The 22,334-nt window shown below is 36.9% G+C and overlaps 1 protein-coding gene across 5 annotated transcripts in view; it reads left to right on the forward strand.

The window, feature by feature from the left end:
- Nucleotides 1-22,334, forward strand: part of OSBPL9 (oxysterol binding protein like 9) — a 200,663-nt gene that overhangs the window by 20,748 nt on the left and 157,581 nt on the right. For all 5 annotated transcript variants that reach the window (XM_030324176.2, XM_030324180.2, XM_030324177.2 and 2 more), the window contains exon 2: nt 21,578-21,628. In XM_030324176.2, the coding sequence (XP_030180036.1) occupies nt 21,578-21,628 (51 nt within the window). The remainder of the gene's footprint in view (nt 1-21,577; nt 21,629-22,334) is intronic.

Genomic DNA, 22,334 nt, shown 5'->3' on the forward strand with positions numbered 1-22,334 from the left:
CTTCAAGTAGCAAAATGAACAAAGGATGTAATTTTTCCTTCATTTTTACGTACTTACTGAGATAATGAGATGTCATTTATCTGACTTTGGGAGATTAAGAGTCCTATGCTGTTTGATGCTGAAGGGAAGGTATAATAATCTGCATTATCTCCCATGGTTTTGCTCAGTTGGGTAATAATCAGATTACTTAGTTAAGGCAGTTTATGAAGACCCACCAACAAGTAAGACTCTACTTCTTAATGAGGAAGTGCCATTTTATTTATTAAAAAAAATTTTTTTTTACATTTATTTATTTTTGAGAGACAGAGTGAGACAGAGCACAAGCGGGGGAGGGGCAGAGGGAGGAGACACAGAATCTGCAGGCTCCAGGCTCTGAGCAAGTGTTTAGCACAGAGCCTGATGCGGGGCTCGAACCCAAGAACCATGAGATCATAACTGGAGCCAAAGTTGGTCACTTAACCGACCGAATCACCCAGGCACCTGAGGAAGTGGCACTTTAGAAGAGCTTGTGGGATGAGAAATATTATTGGCTATTATTGGAAAATACAATCTGTCACAAGTCTATATTAGCTATTAATCTTGTTCTAAGTATTTTCTAATATGGTCAAGTATATCACCCTATTAGGCCTCACAACATCTCTCATTTTTTTCTTGCTACCATGTTAGCATATAAACCATCATCATTATGTCTCACTTGATCTGTTGCAAAAACCTCATAACTATTCTCTTTGTTTCCATTTTTACTTTCTAAAATCCATTTCTATCAGCAGTCCAAGTGCTTAAAAAAAAAAAAAGAAAAACAAAAGATCATGTTACTTCCCTGCTTAAAATTCTCTAGTAACTTTAGGAAAAAATCCAAACTCTTTATTATGACTTATATGTGCTTGGTTATCAGCTTCCATTTCTTTTTCTACATTACTCCCTTTGCTCACCACTCTCTAGCCACTCCAGCTATTTTTTTCTGTTCCTAGAGCACCTCAAACTTGTGCCTGCCTCAGCACCTTTGCATAGGTTTTCTGGCTTCTCAGTCTGTTATCACTCTAGATCTGTGGCATGGTGGATTCCTTCTTGTTATACAGGTCTTAATTCAGTGTCACTGCTGAGAGAAGCCTTTCCATAAGAGCCCACCTAAAGTAGACCTTCACTCCCAGCTACCATCACAATGATCTTGGTTTATTTTTTCATGGCATTTATTGTTAGCTGCGGAGATTATTTTTCCTTGTTTGTTGTCTTTTTCTCTTCTCTGGAATGTAAACTCCATGAGAAACTTATCTTCAGTATTTTATATCTAACATCTAGAGCAGTAGCTGACATTTAGTGAGTATCCAGTAAATATTTAGGGAATGTGTGAAGTAGTTAATATGAAGAAATTGAGACTTACGAAATCACACAATTTATGTGTGTGATAAAGTTTTCTCACTCCACATAGAATGTTCTTTCTTTCAGAGGATATTGAATTGCATTTGCAGTGATACTTAAAAATGATGATAAACCCAAGTTATCACTAGTCTGCTGACAGGTAATAAATAATTTATATCATTATCACAATGAAGTAAACTTTCTGCAAAGATCATTCTAAAATGCTAACTACATTGATTAATCATTAAAAAGTACTGAATCTTTTTATATCTAAGATGTAAGATAGGGACTTAGATCATTCCTGTTGAAATGCCAAGGATAAGCAAAGATTGTCCTTCCTATTACAGTTCACTAAAAGCCTACTAGATGAGGAGAAGGGAGTAGGGAGCAGATACTAAGTTTTAGAATTTGTTGAGTGATGAATATTTTATATTCACAGGATGAGAATAGAAAGGTAGTGGCAAATTCTTAAAGATAATTCCACTTTGAAATTGTAGTCACCTACAATTCAAAGAGGGGTTAAGTGTAAATTTCTGATAGGTGACATCCTGCATGACAAACCCACCATTTTGTGCTTGCATGTTCACTCTTCTGCCTTCTTCCTTTTGTTTTTTTTTTTCCTTTTTAAGAAACCCAATTTTGAAGTAAAATTAGACCTGACAAAGAATGAGGGCTTTTACATTGCTTTTCTAAAAAGTTTTTTTCCCCTGATTATGAAAGTAAAATATGTTTATTGTAGATCATTAACTTGTCAAGTCCTTGTGTAGCAAGATTCTTGCACAGAGAGACATGACACTGAGGCTTTTCTTTCCAGGAAGAAACTGTATTCCTGCCAGCACCACTCACTTGGGTTCATACCTGAAGAACTGAGCCCCAAACGCCATGTGGCTTAGTTTTTTATATATTTTTTACTCCTTTGTCTCCCATATATGGTAACACACAAACATTCAGTCTAAGTGGTCTCATTTTAGAAGGTCATGAGGGATGTTTTCACCTATGCATATAGCCAGGTAGCCTTGAGGTTTTTTGTTTTTTTTTTCCTTAGGGAGGAAAAAACACTTGAAAATTTCTTTTTTTTTTTAAAGCATTAAAAAAATATTTATTTTGTGAAGTGGGGAGGGGCAGAGAGAGAGAGAGGGAGAGAGAGAATTCCAAGCAGGCTCCATGCTGTCAGCACAGACCCCAGTGCGGGGCTAGACCCATGAACCGTGAAATCATGACCTGAGCTGAAATGAAGAGTCTTAACCCACTGAGTCACCGAGGCGCCCCAAAGTCCTTGAAAATTTCTTAAGCCCTTAGCCATACCTCTGGAATTCTTGGGAACTATTTTTACTAGTTTCTTTACAAATATTTGTTCTTAGTTCCAGTCTCCATTTGAACAGGAGCTTTTGGAGTATAGCTCCATTCTAAATTGGGGCCTGAGGATGAGTCTTAGAATTAGGACAAAGACTACAAAATTCTGTGGTTCTGACTCTTGTTGATGCTAATTATTTTGTATGTTGTACAAATTCTCTTATCTTCAAATTTTTGTAATGTTCTTCTTACTGCTTGTCTTTTCATGACCTTATTATCTTGGGCCCTGACTTAGTCTTTGCCAAATGAGGAAAAACATTCCTAGAAAAGTTTTGTTACAGAAGTGAAGTTGAATGATAATAATGGATTATCACTGCACAGAGAAGTACTGTACTAATATACAACACAAACCACCTGGGGTTTAACATGCATGTCTCCATCATTTCTTCAATCATTTTTTTGTGAAATAACAATTATTATTTAGTATTTTGGGCAGTATTTGAGAAACAAAGCTAAAATAGAAAATTTACCTTGAGGTCTACATATATTAACATAATTTAATTTACAGAATTTAGGCTACTATTTAGTATTTAGAAGGAATGTGACAACTGCAAGTCATCATAGCTGTGCTTAATTAAACCTTGTGAAAGTCATTCTTTTCACTGATCTGTTGGCTTAAAATTCTGACTTGAAGATAAAATGATCTTTTTTAAGAAATAGTGAAAGACCTGGGACTTCACAATGTAATAGGTCATTAGATCAAAATACAAGCCCACAATCCTTTACTGTAATTTTGAAATTTCATATTTATTTATTTATTAAAAATTTTTTGAGAGAGAGAGACTGAGACCATGAGTGGGGGAGGGGCAGAGTGGGAGGGAATGGGATGGAGAGAATCTCAAGCAGGCTTCACACTGAGCATGGAGCCTGACATGATGCTCAGTTTCATGGCGGTGAGATCATGACCAGAGCTGAAATCAAGAGTCAAGATGCCCCAGTGACTGAGCTGCCCAGGTGCCCTTGAAATTTCTTAATCTTTGAATTCCAAAAGTTTTTTCCCTAAATTTATTATATTCTCATTTGGAAGTAAAGCCTGTCTTGAACTGTGTGGCTATTTATGGTCTTTATCATAGTTAGTGTAAATATATGTTGTACTACAGAAATATTAATATACCTGATTGTGAAATTAATTAAATGCTTGATACCCTAGATCCCATTTCAGGTATGACACAGTGTATGTACTATATGGATACTGTATTATTTTTCTAAAATAGTGAATTTCAAAACATGTATGAACAGAGTTCTCAGATAAGGGATGTGGACCTGAATTTGTTATCTAGTGACCTAGGGTTTATAGGCCAGAGGTAGTTCAGAAGGCAGGGGTACACCTACTGAGGTACTGCTGTGAGGCTTTATAGGGTGACATTTATACTACTGAATTCAGGATTGCTGATTTGACAATCAGCCTTCAGAAAATCTTTGAAGGAGGACTTAACCAGATTTATAGTAACTGGTAGAAATTCATGGCCTTTGTAGTTAAACTTGGATATGAATCCTGTATCTCCCATGCGCTGTTTATGAGTCCATGGGAAGTTACTTTTCTGAACCTTTGCTTCCTCAATTATAAAATGGATATAATAAAAAGAATTTATAAGACTGATGTGAGAATTAAATAAAATTGTGCTTAAAGCACTAGCATAGTGTCTGGCATAGAAGTGCTCAGTAAATGTTAACAAAAAGCTAAAGTTTATGACAGTGTTTGACACATATTCGCTAACTATACATTGTGTTTACTGTTATATAAACTAGTATTCCAATTTATTCATAACAAGAAATATAACTGTTAAGGAGACTGTATTCTTAGGTTTTCTGGTTAGTGTGTTAGTGCATATACTCTCTGAAAGCAAGCTGTATGGGATGCCAATTTTTTTTTTTTAAGTTTATTTACTTACTTTTGAGGGAGAGAAGCATTGGGGGAGGGGCAGAGAGCAACACAGAGGATCTAAAGTAGGCTCTGGGCTGACAGCAGAGAGCCTGATGCAGGGCTCAAGCTCACAAACCGTGAAATCATGACCTGAGCTGATGTTGGATGCTTAACTGACGGAGTCACCCAGGCGCCCCAGGAGACCTTACTTTTAGATGAGAGCATTGGAGCATGTTAGATGAGACTCTTACTTGATCTTTTTATTTTTATTTTACTTTTCAAAATTTATTTATTTTTTTGAGTTTGTGTTTTTATTTTTTTAATTTTAATTTAATTAATTAATTAATTTTTAAATTTACATCCAAGTTAGCATATAATGCAACAATGATTTCAGGAGTAGATTCCTTAATGCCCCTTACCCATTTAGCCCATTCCTTTCCCACAACCCCTCCAACAACCCTCTGTTTGTTCTCTATATTTAAGAGTCTCTTAGGTTTTGTCCCTGTCCCTGTTTTTATATTAATTTTGCTTCCCTTATGTTCATCTGTTTTGTATCTTAAATTCCTTGTATGAATGAATGAATGAAGTCATATGATATTTGTCTTTATCTGACTAATTTTGCTAGGCATAATACCCTCTAGTTCCATCCACGTAGTTGCAAATGGCAAGATTTCATTCTTTTTGATTGCTGGGTAATACTCCATTGTATATATATATCACATCTTCTTTATCCATTCATCTGTAGATGGACATCTGGGCTCTTTCCATACTTTGGCTATTGTTGATAACACTGCTGTAAACATTGGGGTGCATGTGCCCCTTTGAAACGGCACACCTGTGTCCCTTGGATAAATACCTAGTAGTGCAATTGCTGGGTCATTGGGTAGTTCTATTTTTAATTTTTTTGAGGAACCTCATACCATTTTCCAGAGTGGCTGCACTAGTTTGCATTCCCACCAGCAGTGCAAAAGAGATCCTCTTGCACCGCATCCTTGCCAACATCTGTTGTTGCCTGAGTTGTTAATGTTAGCCATTCTGACTGGTTTGAGGTGGTACCTCATTGTGGTTTTAATTTGTATTTCCCTGATGATGAGTGATGTTGAGCATTTTTTCATGTGTCATTTGGCCACCTGGATGTCTTACGTTTTTTAATTTAAATTCTAGTTAACATACAGTGCAATATTGGTTTCAGGAGTAGAATTCAGTGATTCTTCATTTACATATAGTACCCAGTGCTCGTTATAACAAGTGCCCTCCTTAATACTCATCACTCATCTAACATCACCTATCCACCTCCCTCCATCAACCCTCAGTTTGTTCTATTTAAGAGTCTCTTGTTGGTTTGTTTCCCTCTCTCTTCTTCCCCCCTTCCCATATGTTTATCTGTTTTGTTTCTTAAATTCTACATTTCAGTGAAATCATATGGTATTTGTCTTTCTCTGATTGACTTATTTCTTTTAGCATAATACACTTTAGCTCCATTCACATTGTTGCAAATGGCAAGATTTCACTCTTTTTGATGGCTGAGTAATATTCCATTGTACATATACCACATCTTCTTTATTCACCAGTCAGTGGACATTTGGGCTCTTTCCACAGTTTGGCTGTTGTTGACAATGCTGCTTTAAACATCAGGGTGCATGCACTCCTTTGAATCTGTACTTTTGTATCCTTTGGGTAAATAGCAGAGCAATTGCTAGGTCACAGGGTAGTTCTGTTTTTCCCTTTTTGAGGAACTGCCATACTGTTCTCCAGAGTGGCTGCACCAGTTTGCATTCCCATCAGCAGTGCAGGAGGGTTCCCCTTTCTTGGCATCCTCACCAACACCTGTTGTTACCTGTGCTGTTAATTTTAGCCATTCTGACAGGTGTGAGGTGATATCTCATTGTGGTTTTCATTTGTATTTCCGTGATGATGAGTGATGTTGAACATCTTTTCATATGTCTGTTAGCCATCTGGATGTCTTCTTTGGAAAGATGTCTTTTCATGTCTTCTGTCCTTTTCTTCACTGGATTATTTGTCTTTTGGGTGTTGAGTTTGTTAAGTTCTTTATAGATTTTGGATACTAACCCTTTATCAGATATGTTGTTTGCAAATTTCTTTTCCCATTCCGTTCGTTGCCTCTCAGTTTTGTTGATTGTTTCCTTCTCTATGTAGAATCTTTTTATCTTGATGAAGTCCCATAGTTCATTTTTCCTTTTGTTTCCCTTGCCTTCAGTAACGTGTCTAATATGAAACTGCTCCAGCCGAGGTCAAAGTGGTTGTTGCTTGTGTTCTCCTCTAGGATTTCGATCGTTTCCTGGCTCACATTTAGGTCTTTAATCCATTTTGAATTTGTTTTTGCATATGGTATAAGAAAGTGGTCCAGTTTCATTCTTCTGCATGTTGCTGTCCAGTTTTCCTAACCATTTGTGGAAGGGACTTTTTTTTTTCCATTAGATATTCTTTCATGTTTTGTCAAAGATTAGTTGACCATATAGTTGTGTTACTTGATCTTTTTAATACAGATTTAATTTATTTCGAGCAAAGTAAAATTAACATTCAAATAAGAATTTAAGTGTCTTTAATTTTTTTTAAGTTTATTTATCAGAGAGAGAGAAAAAGAGAGAGAGAGAGAAAGCACAAGCAGGGGAGCCACAGAGAGAGAGAGGAGAGAGAGAATCCCAAGCAGGTTCTGCATCATCAGAACAGATGGCCTGATGTGCACAGGGTTAGCTTAGGCTTGAGCTCATGAACTGCAAGATCATGACCTGAGCTGAAGTCAAACACTTAACTGACTGAGCTACTCAGGCACCCCAGAATTTAACTGTCTTTATATAACAAGTTTGGGGAGGCATTTTTTGCTTTATAAAAGGATTGTAGAATTAGTTTAAATGGTAAACTCCCTGTGAATTTTTTTTTTAACATTTATTTATTTTTGAGAGACAGAGAGTGAGCAAGGGAGGGGCAGAGAGAGAGGGAGACACAGAATCCAAAGCAGGCTCCAGGCTCTGAGCTATCAGCACAGAGCCCAATGCAGGGCTCGAATCCACGAACTGTGAGATTGTGACCTGAGCCAAAGTTGGACGCTCAACTGACTGAGCCACCCAGGTGCCCCAACCCCCTCTGAATTTTGAATGTGTTCGTGTAAAACTTTTCCAGGCTCAGTTGCTTTGTGAAGCAGAGTAAATCCATAGTTATGTTTCCAATTAAACAAGTTTTCATTGGTGGCACTATGTACCAACACCAAATTAGATTTTGTGAGTTAGTTAATTCATAAACTTAAGATACTTTTAAGCTAGTGTATGCCGGAATATGCTGAACTAATCTTTATAGTCCTGTTGGAGGTACAGTTAACTAGTTATAATGAAGATATAACTAAGTGGTTACTTTGGTACTTTGATTTAGTGCTTACCTAACATTAGAAATTTGTATTGCTCTTTAGTTGTTTTATGGTAGTATTTTTAAGTATAATTGTAAAAAATTTGTTTAAAAGAGATGTAAAGGGGGCGCCTGGGTGGTTTAATGGGTTAAGCATCCGACTTCTGCCCAGATCATGATCTCACGGTTCGTGGGTTTGAGCCCTGTGTCAGGCTCTGTGCTGACAGCTTGGAGCCTGGAGCCTTCTCCAGATTCTGTGTCTCCCTGTCTCTCTGCCCCTCCCTTGCTTGTGCTCTGTCTCTGTCTCTCTCTGTCTCAAAAAATAAACATTAGGGGCGCCTGGGTGGCGCAGTCGGTTAAGCGTCCGACTTCAGCCAGGTCACGATCTCGCGGTCCGTGAGTTCGAGCCCCGCGTCAGGCTCTGGGCTGATGGCTCGGAGCCTGGAGCCTGTTTCCGATTCTGTGTCTCCCTCTCTCTCTGCCCCTCCCCCGTTCATGCTCTGTCTCTCTCTGTCCCAAAAATAAATAAACGTTGAAACAAAAAATTAAAAAAAAAAATAAACATTAAAAAAAATTTTTTTTAAAGAGATGTAAAGGCATTAGAAATGGGGAAAAAGTTTCACCTGTTTTACTCAGAATTGTTGAATACTAAATTGGGAATGAATGGGCCTATTTTGAGTGAATTATGTTTGTTGAATGAGTGGCATGCCAGGGAGAGGAAGCTGGGGCTATTCACTTAGACATTTATCTCATACCTTCTAGGTTCTAGGCATCGATTAAGTTCTGTAAGATAGGGTGGGAATAATAGTAATACAATGATAATCAAACCCACTGTTTGGCAAGAAAATGAGATGTAACAATTGTAATAACTAGTGAAATAGCAATAGCCATAAATTGAATAGAATATAATAAATTGTACCTGAGTATAGAAGCTGGATTGGGAAAGAATCCACAAAGGAAGTGTGTGAGCATGAAGGAGGAAAACATTATGCTTTGTTTAGTTGCTTATTTTTGTAGGGGCTATGTATTATTACTAAAGCAGGTGTGTGTGTGTGTGTGTGTGTGTGTGTGTGTGTGTGTGTGTGTGTGTGTAGTGTGTATAGAGGGGACTGAGCTGATGCTAGGAGACATGCCTGAAAGTATGGTCTAAAGGGCACAGGGTTAGCTTAGGCTCAGAGGAAATGATTGTGCATCTCCTGCAATATTTAAGGTAGAAGCAAGGAAGGGTCATGAATATTGTGCCAGATGTTATGCTAAGTGATTTGTTTTAACTCAGTACTTGTAATGATCCTATGAAAGTAATAGCTTAGGGAACTTGCCGCTTAGCCAAAGTCACACTTCTATCAAGTTGGCAGGGCAGAAATTCAAAATCTTATCTCGTTCACTCTACAGCCCATGGTATATCATTAAACTGTACTGTTTATAGGATAATGTAAATTACATATCTCTGGGTATGCTTACTTAATGTAATTTTTTCCTAGAAATAGTACTTCCTTTTCTTTTTTAAAAAGCACATATATGATTGAGAGATTGAAATAATTTTGTACATTTTATTATTAAAAAAATTTTTTTTAATGTTTTTTTGAGATTGTGGCAGGGGGGAGGGGCAGAGAGAGAAGGAGACACAGAATCTGAAGCAGGCTCCAGGCTACAAGCTGTCAGCACAGAGCCTTACTCTGGGCTTGAATTCATGAACTGCAAGATCATGACCTGAGCCTAAGTCGGGTGTTCAACCAACTGAGCCACTCAGGTGCCACAAATTTTGTATGTTTTATTCTTTATTTTTTAATTTTTTAAAAATGTTTATTTATTTTGAAGGAGTGAGGCAGGGTGTGAGTGGGGGAGGGGCAGGGAGAGAGGGAGACACAGAATCTGAAGCAGGTTCCAGGCTCTGAGCTGTTAGCACAGAGCCCGATGTGAGGCTCGAACCCATGAGCCAGGAGATAATGAACCGAGCTGACACTTAACCAATTGAGTCACCCAGGCACCCCTGAATTTTTTACATTTTAATAATGATTTCATGTGTCTATAACCTTAGAAGTCTAACTGGAGACTATTTTGAGCTGTTCTTAATTTAAATTACTTTGAAATCTATGTAGCCATCCTTTCAGAAGATGTTTTTTTATGTGGTACACTGAAGTTCAGATAAAGTAATAAAATATATCTCGTGTGTAACAATTAAGAGGCTCTGCTAGATTGTGTTAACCTCTTTTTGAGAAGCAGTTGTACATTAAGCTGATTTAAGACTTGACATTCAGCTCATAATTCTCAGTGTCCTCAGAATAACCTTTTCCTAAGGATTTAAGAAATGGACAGAACAGACAGACAACTCTGTAAGTTAAGAATTGAGAATGCAGGTCATTATTGTCACACCACTCTGATTTTGGGACTTTTTGTTTGTTTCCTAATACTCATTTCACAACCAATTTCAGATCCCATGTTTTATAACAATTTTTGCAAGATTCTGTAATTCTCAGATGAAAGAAAAACTTTCCTTTCCCCCTGCAGGCTGATAGATCAGAAGGTTTATTTAAAAATAAAATTTAGTAGCATCCCTCAGTGATTATTGACCTGTCCACAAAGCATTTTAAAGCAACGTGAGGGTGCCTGGGTGGTTCAGTTGCTAAGCATTTGACTTCAGCTCTGGTCATGATTTCATGGTTTGGGAGTTTGAGTTCCATGGTGGGTGAGCTTGAGCCATGCTTTGGGTGAGCTCACTCTGGTGAGCACGAGCCCCGCTTTGGGTTAGCCCTGCTTCTCTCTCTCACTCCCCACCCCCACCCCTGTGCCCTCGCTCACTTGTGCCCTATCTCTCTCAAAAAAAAAAAAAGCAACTTGAGGTTGAAATTACATTATTTTCTATTTAACAGTTAATGGAGTCTTCATTGATAACTTCCTGATGAACTGCTGAAATTATAATCACATAGTGTGATTTATATGTAAAGTGAAGTCCTTTTGTTTTTAACTAGGAGGAAGATAACATAATATGTATTTTTCATTAGTCTGCTGGGCTTTTGTCATTTTCCCTAAAGTGGTCATTGGGAGAGTGTGTGGGGGGTGAGTAGTGGTGGTTGTTAGTGGGTTTGGAGTGAAAGAGATGATAAGTATCTCTGTGGATACAGGTGTCCCTCTCATTAAGTGAGCCTACCTAAACAAGTTATATTCTGAAATAGTTTGTGCATTTAATTTTGGCAGTGTAAATTCTTTCTGATACACCTATGTGACCCTTTAAGAAACTTACTTCTGTGAGAAAAGGAGAACTGTTTCTGGTTTTGTTAATTTAGTAATTTTCTCTACAAGGTCCTTTATTCTGCAGTCAGCTTCTTTTGGTTGCTTAACCACAGCCTAGATTTCCTCTTAGCAGGGGCTTATTATGAATGTGCTGATTATATATCCCTGACTGTTTTGTTATCAAAACAGGTGGGGGTTAGGCTCTGTTCCTTGACTTCCTGGGAGCAGCAGTCAATGCCAAGATAAATATCTAAGTGTCAAGCAGATATGAAGATGGTAGCATAAAGGACAGAGGTTCTTTTCCTTTGAGACAGGCTTAACAGACTTAGTAACAGACTAAAAGCTGTGAAATTTAATTTGTACTACGGCAGCTAATTTAACAGCTTTATTTTAGTTTGCTCAACAATGTAACCAAAATAATAATAGAAGCTTCAGATTACTTGCTGTTAAGACATAATATATATGGTTACAGGCTTTATTTATTGAAACTTAAAATGGCTGTCTGCATGTATGTACAGCCTTCCTATCATTCAACAAATGTCTTTGAATCTTTACTGTATTATTAGATTATTCTCTTAGAATTTATAGGCTAACAGGGATGATGAACTTCAAATAAGTAATTTCAGTTAATTATTATTTACATATTTGGTATATTTTTAATATTCCTTTTTATTAATTTTATCCTGATTGCATACACGTGAGGTATTCTGGGTGAGAGACAGATTTCATAAGCATAAGAGTATTGGCTTCCTTCTGCCCTAGTCCAAGCCCTTACCCCTAGGGCAGTGTCATAAGAGCCACATCAATTGTCCTACACATATAGCCAAGTAGATGTATGTGAGAGATGAGGAAAAATGAGTTTTCTCTACTTTTGAAGGGTAAAGAGGCAACTGTCCCTCTGCCCTCCTGAAAAGATTGCCTTTGAAAGATAAGAAGCCTAAATCCTAACTTCAGCCCTTTACTTGCATATCTAACTTGATATACAAGTAAAATCTTTCCTGGAGCCAGATAGCCTTGTGGGTCTCTGTTTTTACAGACTAGAGACCTTTTTCAGTTCTGAGACTTCATTTTCTTTCTTTCTTTCTTTCTTTCTTTCTTTCTTTCTTTCTTTCTTTCTTTCTTTCTTTCTTTCTTTCTTTCTTTTCTTTCTTTCTTTCTTTCTTTCTTTCTTTCTTTCTTTCTTTTCTTTCTTTCTTTCTTTCATGTAAATATCTAGGGAGATACTTGGTACCCTCTTCCTGGTGCCTTGGGGGCTTAGCCTAGGGACCTACTCCAGGCTTTGACCTTTTAACTGTCTATGGGAAATAGAAGAAGTTTTATTATTCTTTCAGATGGGGAAAACAACAAATCTAATTCATAAGGCAGGTAGAAATGTTGGCGAACTCTTGGGCTTTTTACAGCGACACTGAGAAATCCAGGGAAGTTTTTTCTCCACAGTACTATGAAGGAAAATAAGAATATTATGTGAGAATATTATGTAATCTAGTCTAGGGCTTCAGGTAAAGGTTGCCTTCTTAGGGAACTGAGGGATGAATAGGAATTATCCAGTTAATGAAGTGAAACTAGATCAGTGAAAGCACTTCAGGCAATGGGAACAATCTATATAAAAGTCCTAAGGCAGGAAGGCACTTGGCTGGTTCAGGTAATGAAAGGTCAGTGTGGCTGGGGTGCAGGGATGATGGAGACTTTAGAGGTAGGCTGGGGCCAGGGCAAACAGTCTCTGTAGGAGGATAAGTTACGAAATTTGGATTTTATCTTAAGAGCAGTGTAGAGCCTTGAAATTTTTTTTTCTTATATATTTTGTTTATTTTTTTAAGTTTATTTATTATTTATCTTGAGAGAGAGAGAGAGAGTGCACAGTGAGTTGGGGAGGGTCAGAGAAAGAAGGTGAGAGAGAATCCCAAGCAGACTTCACACTGTCAGCATGGAGCCCAATGTGGGGCTTGAGCCCAGGAACTATGAGATCATGACCTGACCCAAAATCAAGAGTCAGAGGCTTAACCGACTGAGCCACCCAGGTGCCTCTTGTTTATTTTGGTTTTAATCAAGGTAGTGACCTGCTCAGATTTATATTTTGAAAAGATTCCTCTGGCTACTGTATGGAGAAAGATTAGAGCAGAGGAAGAGTAGATAAAGAGAGAGGAGTTAGAAGGTGATACAGCATAGGGGACGGATTATGGAGGTCTCAATTAGGGTGGTTACAGTGGAGATGATATTAAACAGAAGCATTTGAGAGATTTTTAGGAGACAGAAGTAGGGCGGTGGACTTTGGATGGATGAAAGATAGGATTTGAGAAAGAAAATCGTGAGTTGGTTTCAGACATGTTGGGTTTGAAATGCCTGTGAGAAAGCCAAGTGGAAATGTGCTGAGGGAGAGTGTGTGGTGGGAGAATGGAGACAATTTGAAATAGCCCTTGCTGAGAATGGGAGAGCAAGCCTACTAATGAATCCTTTCCTGCTCTTCCTTCTGCCTGAAACTTTCCCCCCAGATTCTTCACTTGAATGGCTTTTCTCATTCAAATCTCAGTGTAGATATGAACCCTCTAACAGTCTTCCCAAACAATCCGCGTTAAAGTAGAACCCCACTTTCCCACAACAGCTTTCTGATTATTACCCTGCCTTATTTTCTTAGCTTATCACCAGCTGAGATTATTTTGTTAATTTGGTTTTCTTAGGAGAAGTATCCAAATCCTTTACTCATTTAAAAAAAAAAACATTTTTTTTTTAACGTTTATTTATTATTGAGAGAGCATGAGCATGGGAGGGACAGAGAGAAGAGGAGATATAGAATCTGAAGCAGATTCCAGGCTCTGAGCTGTCAGTACAGAGCCCCTCACAGGGCTCGAACTTACAAACTGCAAGATCACAACCTGAGCTGAAGTTGGATGCTTTACCGACTGAGCCACCCAGGTGCCGCCCCCTTTACTCATTTTTAAGTTGGGTTATATTTATTGTTGAATTTTAAGTTTTTTATATATTCTAGATACTAGTTCCTTACCAGATGTACGATTTGTAAATATTTTCTTCCACTTTGTGGTTTGTTTTTTCACTTTCTTGATAGTGTCCTTTGAAAAGCATGAGTGTTTTTATTTTTAATTTTTGTTTAATGTTTATTTTTGAGAGAGAGAGAGAGAGAGAGAGAGAGACAGAATGTGAGCAGAGGAGGGGCAGAGAGAGAGAGGGAGACACAGAATCCGAAGCAGGCTTCAGGCTCTGAGCTGTCAGCACAGAGCCCAAGGCGGGGCTCCAACTCACAAACTGTGAGATCATGACCTGAGCCAAAGTCAGACGCTTAACTGACTGAGCCACCCAGGCACCCCGCATAAGTTTTTTTTTTAAGTTTGATGTTCAATTTGTTTTTCTTTTGTTGCTTGTGTCTTTGGTGTCATAACTAAGAAACCATTGTGTAATCCAAGGTCACAAAGAATTATACCTATGTTTTCTTCTAAAAGTTTCATAGTTTTAGCTTATTATTAATAAGTATAATGGTTTTATATGGTATAGGGTAGGGGTCCATCTTTATTCTTTTGCATAGGGGTATATCCATTTGTCTCAGTATTCTTTGTTAGAAAAATTATTCTTTCCCCCATTAGATGATCTTGGCATCCTTGTCAAAAATCAGTTGACCATAGCTGTGTGAGTTTATTTCTACACTTTCAATTCTATTTCATTGTTCTAATTACTGTCTTTGTTACTCTAGTTTTTTATTGTTCTGAGATTGAGAAGTATGAGTTCTCCAACTTTGTTGTTGTTCTGTTGAAGATTGTTTTGACCATTCTGGGATCAGTTTATCAATTTCTGCAAAAAAGACAGCTGGGATTTTGATAAGGGATTATGTGAAATCTGTCAATCTGGGGAGTATTGCCATTGTAACAATTTTAAGTCTTCCATTCCGTGAACATGAGATGTCTTTCCATTTATTTAGTTAGGTCTTTAATTTCTTTCAACAATACTTTGTAGTTTCTTTCTGTAGTTTGTAAGCCTTGTATTTCTAAAAATTAAATTTGTTACTAAGTATTTTAATTCTTTTTGATATTATAAATGGATTTTTAAAATGTTTATTTTTTGAGAGAGAGAGAGAGAGAGAGCATATGAGTGGAAGAGGGGCAGAGAGAGAGGGAGACAGAGGATCCAAGGCAGGTTCTGCTCTGTCAGTGAAAAGCCTGGTGCAGGGACTCAAACTCACAAACTGTGAGATCATGAACTGAGCTGAAGTCAGATGCTTAACCTACTGAGCCACCCAGGCACACCTGGAATTGTTTGTTTGTTTGTTTGTTTTTCATTTTTAGATATTTTGTTCCAAGAGTATAGAAACACAATTGGTTTTATATATTGGTCTTGTGGTCTGAAAATTTGCTGAACTCATTTATTATCTCCAATAGTTTTTTGGTGGATTTCTTAGGATTTTCTGTATATAGGTTCTGTCACCTTCCAATAGTTTTATTTCTTCCTTACCAATCTGGATGTCTTTTATTTCTTTTTCTTATCTAATTTTCCCAGCTAGAACCTGCAGTACAGTGTTGAATAGAAGTGATGAGAGAGGACATCCTTGTCTTGTTCCTGTTCTTAGGTGTAAAGCTTTTAGTCCATTACTGGTAATTATTACATTAGCTGTGGGTTTTCATAGATGCCCTTTATGAGGTTGAAGAAGTAACTTTCCATTCCTAGAGTGTGGGGTGGTTTTATCATGAAAGAATGTTGGATTTTGGCAAGTGCTTTTCCTGTTTTTGAGATGATCATGTGACTTTTGTTCTTTATTTTATTAATACAGCATATTATGATTTTTATATGTTGACCCAACCTTGCATTCCTGGAATGAATCCCACTTGGTCACTGTCTTAGTATGTTTGGGTTGCTACAACAAAAATACCATGGACTGGTTAGATTATAAACAACAGAAATTTTTTCTCACAGTTCTGGAGGCTGGGAAGTCCAAGATCAAGGCAGTGGTAGATTCAGTGTCGATGAGGACCTGCTTCTTAGATGACCATTGTTTTTCACTGTAACCTCACATTGTGGAAGGGCAAGGGAGCTCTTCTAGGCTTTTTTTTTTTTTTTTTTTTTTTTTTTAAATAAGGGCACTAATCCCATTCATGAGGGCTATTCCAAAGGTTCTACTTCCTGATACCATCGTCATGAGGGTTAGGATTTCAACATATGAATTTGAAGGGTGGAGACACAAATTTAGACCATAATAGTTTTGCTGTATAATCCTTTTTGCATGTTGCTGGGATTCGTTTGCTAGTATTTTGGCTAAGGATTTTTGCATCTTTATTCACAGTAGGTGTTGGTCTTTTTTTGTGACAGCTTTGTCTGGTTTTGGTATCAGAATAACACTAGACTCATAGAAAAAGTTGGAAAGTGTTCATTCTGAAATTTTGGAAGGGTATGAAAGGTTGTTAGTTCCTTAAACATTTGATAGAATTTTTCAGTGAAGCCACCTGGGGCCAAGGCTTTTCTTTGTGATAAGTGTTTTGATTACTAGTTCAATCTCTTGTTATATAGGTCTATTCAGATTTTTTTGTCTTCTTTAGTCAGACTCCTTTTTGTTTCTGTAAGGTTGTTAGTAATGTCTCCTCTTTTATTCCTGATTTTAGTAATGTTAATCCTCTTTTTTTCTTGGTTAGTAAAGCTAAATTGTCCCATTTTGTTGATCTTTTCAAGGAACCAGTGTTTGGTTTCATTGATTTTTCTCTGTGGTTTTTCTGTTTTCTAATTTCACTTATTTCTGCTGTGACCTTTATTATTTCCTTTCTTCTGCTTGCTTTAGATTTATTTGCTCTACTTTGTGTTATTACTTAAGGTAAAAAGTTAGGTTCTTGATTTCAGATCTTTCTTTTTTAATGTAGACTTTTACAGTTATAAATTTCTCACTAAGAACTGCTTTCACTATCTCCTATAAGTATTGGTATGTTGTTTTCATTTTCACATCGCAAATATTTTCTAATTTCCCTTCTGATTTTTTTCTTTGACCCATTCATTATTTAGAAGAGTATCATTTAATTTCCACATAGTTGTGAATTTCCCAATGTCATTGAGCTCTGCTTTTAACACATCATGAACAAAGAACATGCTTTGTATTGTTTCCATCATTTTAAATTTATTGAGGCTTGTTTTATGGCCTACCATGTGGTCTGTCCTGGAGAATGTTCCGTGTGCGCTTGAGAAAAATGGGTTTTTAAGCATTTCTTTCTTTTTTTTTTCTTTTTTAAAGTTTATTTATTTATTTTTTTTTAGTAACCTCTACACCCAACATGAGCTCAAACTCATGACCCCAAGATCAAGAGTCACATGCTATTCTGACTGAGCCAGCCAGGAGCCCTGTAAGCAGTTTTCTTTTAAAAGCACAATGTAGGGACGCCTGGCTGGCTCAATTGGTTAAGCGTCTGACTCTTTCTTTCTTTCTTTCTTTCTTTTTTTTTTTTTTTTTTTTAATGCTTATTTATTTTTGAGAGAGAGAGAGACAGAGTGTTGAGTGGAGGAGAGGCAGAGAAAGAGGGAGACAGGAGCAGAAGCAGGCTCTGGGCTCTGGGCTCTGGGCTCTGAGCTGTCAGCACAGAGCCTGACATGGGGCTCGAACTCATGAGCCATGAGATCATGACCTGAGCCAAAATCGGATGTTCAACCGACTGAGCCACCCAGGTGCCCCTAAGCATCTGACTCTTACTTCACCTCAGGTCACTGTCCTAAGATCGAGCTTCCCATGGGGCTCTGCACTGGCCATGGAGCTTACTTGGTATTCTCTCTCCTTCTGCCCCTAACCCACTCATGCTTGCTTTTTCTCTCACACGTAAAAATAAAGGCATTATGTGTTACAGACATTGCTTCCATTCATAGCCCACTGGACATTATATAGATAAATAGCCTGTATCTACCTGAAAGGGAGGCTGGAAGTGTAATATCCAACAGGAAAGCCATGTGTTCAGTTAAAACTTGGGGTGGAAGGTTTTATTACTGAAAGGAAGAAGAGGAGAATAGATGGATATTGGGGAATATCTCTTTTTCAGTCTTGTCTTTTTCCCCGTTCCTCTGCACTCTGTGCTTGGGTCTGTAAGTCTACTCTCTTATGAATAGTTTGTGTGTAGAGTTTTCTGTAACTGTGCCTTTGCTGGTGTTGTTTCCTTGGATTGGAATGCCCTTTTCTTCCTACCTCTCCTCTCTTTTTATTAGAATCTTTTTTTTTTTTTTTTTTTTAAGTCCCAGATTGAAACCTGAAACCTTCAGTATTGCCTTCCCTAATCTTTTTTCATGGCAGGGAGCCTTCTGTAGCTCACATCACTTTGTGCCTGTATTTATGTAATTTATTTTTTATTGTATTGCAATTATTTACATGCTAGTCTTTTTTTTTTTTTGGACATTTTAAGTTTTTATTTATTTTTAATGTTTATTTTTGAGAGAGGGAGAGAGAGGAAAGGAGGGAGGGAAGGAAGGAGGGGCAGAGAGAGAGGGGACAGAGGATCCGAAGCAGGCTCTGTGCTGACAACAGAGATCCTGATGTGGGGCTCAAACCCACAAACCGTGAGATCATGACCTCAGCCAAAGTTAGACACTTAACCAGCTGAGACACCCAGGTTCCCCTTTTTTGGACATTTTTAAAGAGTCTAGGCCAATTATTTTGTAGGATGTTTCACATTCTGGATTTGTCTGATTGTTTCTAGTTACATTTGTTTTAATTATTTTCACTTATTTCTTTCAATGTTTACTAATTCATAACCCTAACAGTGATACCATCATTGGGGCCTGTCTTACTCTTTTCCTGTTTACTATAATTATATTTTTTAAAGTGGGAGAGTAATTGAGGATGAATGTGTTGGTTCTTACCTTGAGTTGTATTCTATTTCTCACTGAGTATTTTCAAACCTAATTATTATTTTTGTGTTTGTCTTGACACTTTTGAAAATAAGTCTAGGGTATGGTAAAGGTTTTTGTTTAGGGAATGTTTTTGTTAACTGTGTTTTTGCTAACTGTATTATTAGCAAAGAACTCTTACACCTGCGCCTGGTATTGAATTTTTTAAATAAAATATATGAGTCTTTCTTGTATTTTAAGTAGAATAAAAGAAGACTGTCTTCTATACTTTAATAATCATTTTTGAACGTGAATTCCTATGGCTCAGTACTTTTTTTTTTGAAGAGTCAACTTTGATTTATCATTGTGATATTGTTACATTCATAAGTTTAGAATCAATGAAAAAATAGGCTATGTTCATAGAAAGTACTGTAGACAATGAAAGGGATAAAGCAGATCTTTATGTACAGACATGCAGATATCCCCAAGAAATATTTATTTTTTCCAGCTTTATTGAGGTATAATTGATTATAATATTGTATAAGTTTAAGGTGTACAGTGTGATGATTTGATATATGTATATATTGCAAAATGATAACTACAGTAAGGTTAGTTAACATAATCTATCACCTCACATAGTTAACCTTTGTGTGTGTGTGGGGGGGGGTGAGGACTTTTAAGATCTGCTTTGTTAGTAGCTTTTAAGTATGCAATATAGTATTGTTAACTATAGTAACCATGTTGTATGTTAAATCCTGTATAGTCATCTTATAGCTGGAAGTTTGCCTGTGGCTCAGTACATTGGATGTGGGGCATCTGTGGCTTAAAGTGGAACAGTTTTCTTTAAAACATAATTTTATGATATTGTCTTGTTTTACTTCTCTCTCGCATAGGGGAGTACAGAAAAATTTCAGTTGTGGAGGTGTTAAATCTTCTTAAAACTTTGATTATTTGAGGTTTCACTTTATTGCACATGACTAAATTTAATTTTAGGAATATTTACTGAATATCAACACAGGGCTTATTATGCAGAATATAGCCTTTGCTCAGCTCAGTCTAGTAAGGGAGACTTAAAAGGTAAGCAGTATTTCATTAGTAAATATTTTTTGAGCATCTAATGTGTGCCAGACACTGTTCTGGAACATAAATCAGATACAATTCCTACTGTCTAAGGAATATGCAGTCTTGTGGGTGACTTAAGACAAGTAAACTAGCCATTATAGCACAGGGTGCATGCGATGACAGGGGAATATACGGAAGACTCTGAGAACCAGGATAGGAATCCAAATCAGAGGTAAGGGAAAGTGCTTGATGAGTGACAGAAAGGCAGAAAATCAGGGTCAAGTATATTCCAAACTGAGGAACACTGGATGAGATATCTCAGAGGCAAATCTGAGGTATGCCCAAATGTGAATCATTTGGGGAATTGAAAAGAGATAAAGCAATGTTTCTAAAAATGTGGTCCTCTGTCTGCCTGAGTTATCATCTGGGAGTGAATCTTAAACCTTTGGGTGATTCTTAGCCTTCTAGGTGTTTTTCAAACTCATAAAATATGAGAAACACTGAGTGAGAGTCAAGGGGCATGAGGAGGAATGAAAATTATAGTGTAATATATGCTACATTAAAGGCACACATAAAGTTCTATGGTTAGGTTTATTTGTATAGACTATAAAAGGTTTTCATTTTATTTTTTTATAGTTGGCATTCAATATTATATTAGTTTCAGGTGTACAACATAGTGATTCAACATTTATATACATTACTCACTGCTTACCACAAGTATAGTTACCATCTGTCACCATACAAAGTTATTATGACATTACTGACTATGTTCTCTATGCTGTGCTTTTCATCCCCATGATTTACTTTATAACTGGAAGTTTATACCTCTTAATCCTTTTCACCTATTTTGCCCATCCCCCTACCTCTTCCCCTGTGGCAACCACTAGTTCTCTGTATTTATGAGTCTGTTTCTGTTTGTGTTTTTTTATATTTTATGTATAGATGAAGTTGTATGGTATTTATCTTTCTCTGTCTGACTTATTTCACTTAGCATAATACCCCATAGGCCAACCCATGTTGTCACAAATGGCAAGATTTTATTCTTTGTTATGACTGAGTAATATGCCATTGTGTGTGCGTGTGTGTGTGCGTGTACGCACGTACACGCACACACACACACTATATCTTCTTTACCTATTCATCTGTTGATATATACTTAGGCTGCTTCAATTTCTTGGGAGTTGTACATAATGCCGTAAACATAGGGGTGCATGTATCTTTCAAATCAGTGTTTTTGTTTTCTTTGGATAAATACCCAGAAGTGGGATTACTGGATCATATGGTATTTGTATTTTTAGTTTTTTGAGGAACCTCCAATACTGTTTTCTATAGTGGGCGCACCAGTTTACATTTCTACCAATGGTGCACCAGCATCCTCACTACCACTTTAAAACATATTCATTTGAAACTAATTCCTATCCTTAATGATTTTGGGGGTTGCAGGGGGATAGGGAGAAGGGAGGGATATTACTACTATAATTTTTTTCTCTTTATCCCCAGATGATTCTATAAACAGTCTATTAATCTTTTATTCATTGGATGTTTTTGTTTTTCTTTTAGTCCAAGGACAAAATGATGAGAGGCTCTCGCAGAGGATGTGTGAGACTCAGAGTGAGTATGTTTTCATTTTATGGAAACCAATTTTGATGAAAAAAAAATTTGATGGATCATGGAAGTTAAATTTAGTTTAGTTTTCTCACTAATTGTTGGGACAGGCAACTAAAGCTCAGACAGAAAAAAATGAGTGCCAGAACCAGGAGTAGAACTCAGTTTTTTGCTCATTGATTTAATGTTGTATTCATGACTAATGCAGCAACTGATTTTTTTTTCTTTAACCTCTATTTTTATAGTCAGAGACAAGAAATTAAATGAATTGTAGTATTGGTAGTAGAGCAAAGAGTAGAAATAACTCTGAAAATCCCCACTTATAGTTGCTTTTTTTTTTTTTTCCTATTCAACACTATTTAATAAGGGTCTAAGTAGCAGTGACATCCAGTAGAAATATAATGTGAGCCATATATATAACTTAAAATTTTGTTGTAGCCACATCTAAAAAGGAAAAACAAATAGGTGAAGTTAATTTTAATAATATATTTTGTTTGGGCCAGTATATCCAGAATGTTATTATTTCAACATGTAATCAATAAAAATTATTAATGAGATGTTTTACATTTTTTTTTTCATATTAAGTCTTCAAAATCTAGTGTGTCCTTTACACATATGGCATATCTCAGTTCAGACTAGTTGCATATCAGGTGCCCAGTAACCCCATATGGCTAGTGGCTACCTTACTGGAGTTTCCATCATTATCCAAATT

The sequence above is a fragment of the Lynx canadensis genome, chromosome C1, assembly GCF_007474595.2.
Source record: "Lynx canadensis isolate LIC74 chromosome C1, mLynCan4.pri.v2, whole genome shotgun sequence".
In the NCBI taxonomy this organism is placed as follows: domain Eukaryota; kingdom Metazoa; phylum Chordata; class Mammalia; order Carnivora; family Felidae; genus Lynx; species Lynx canadensis.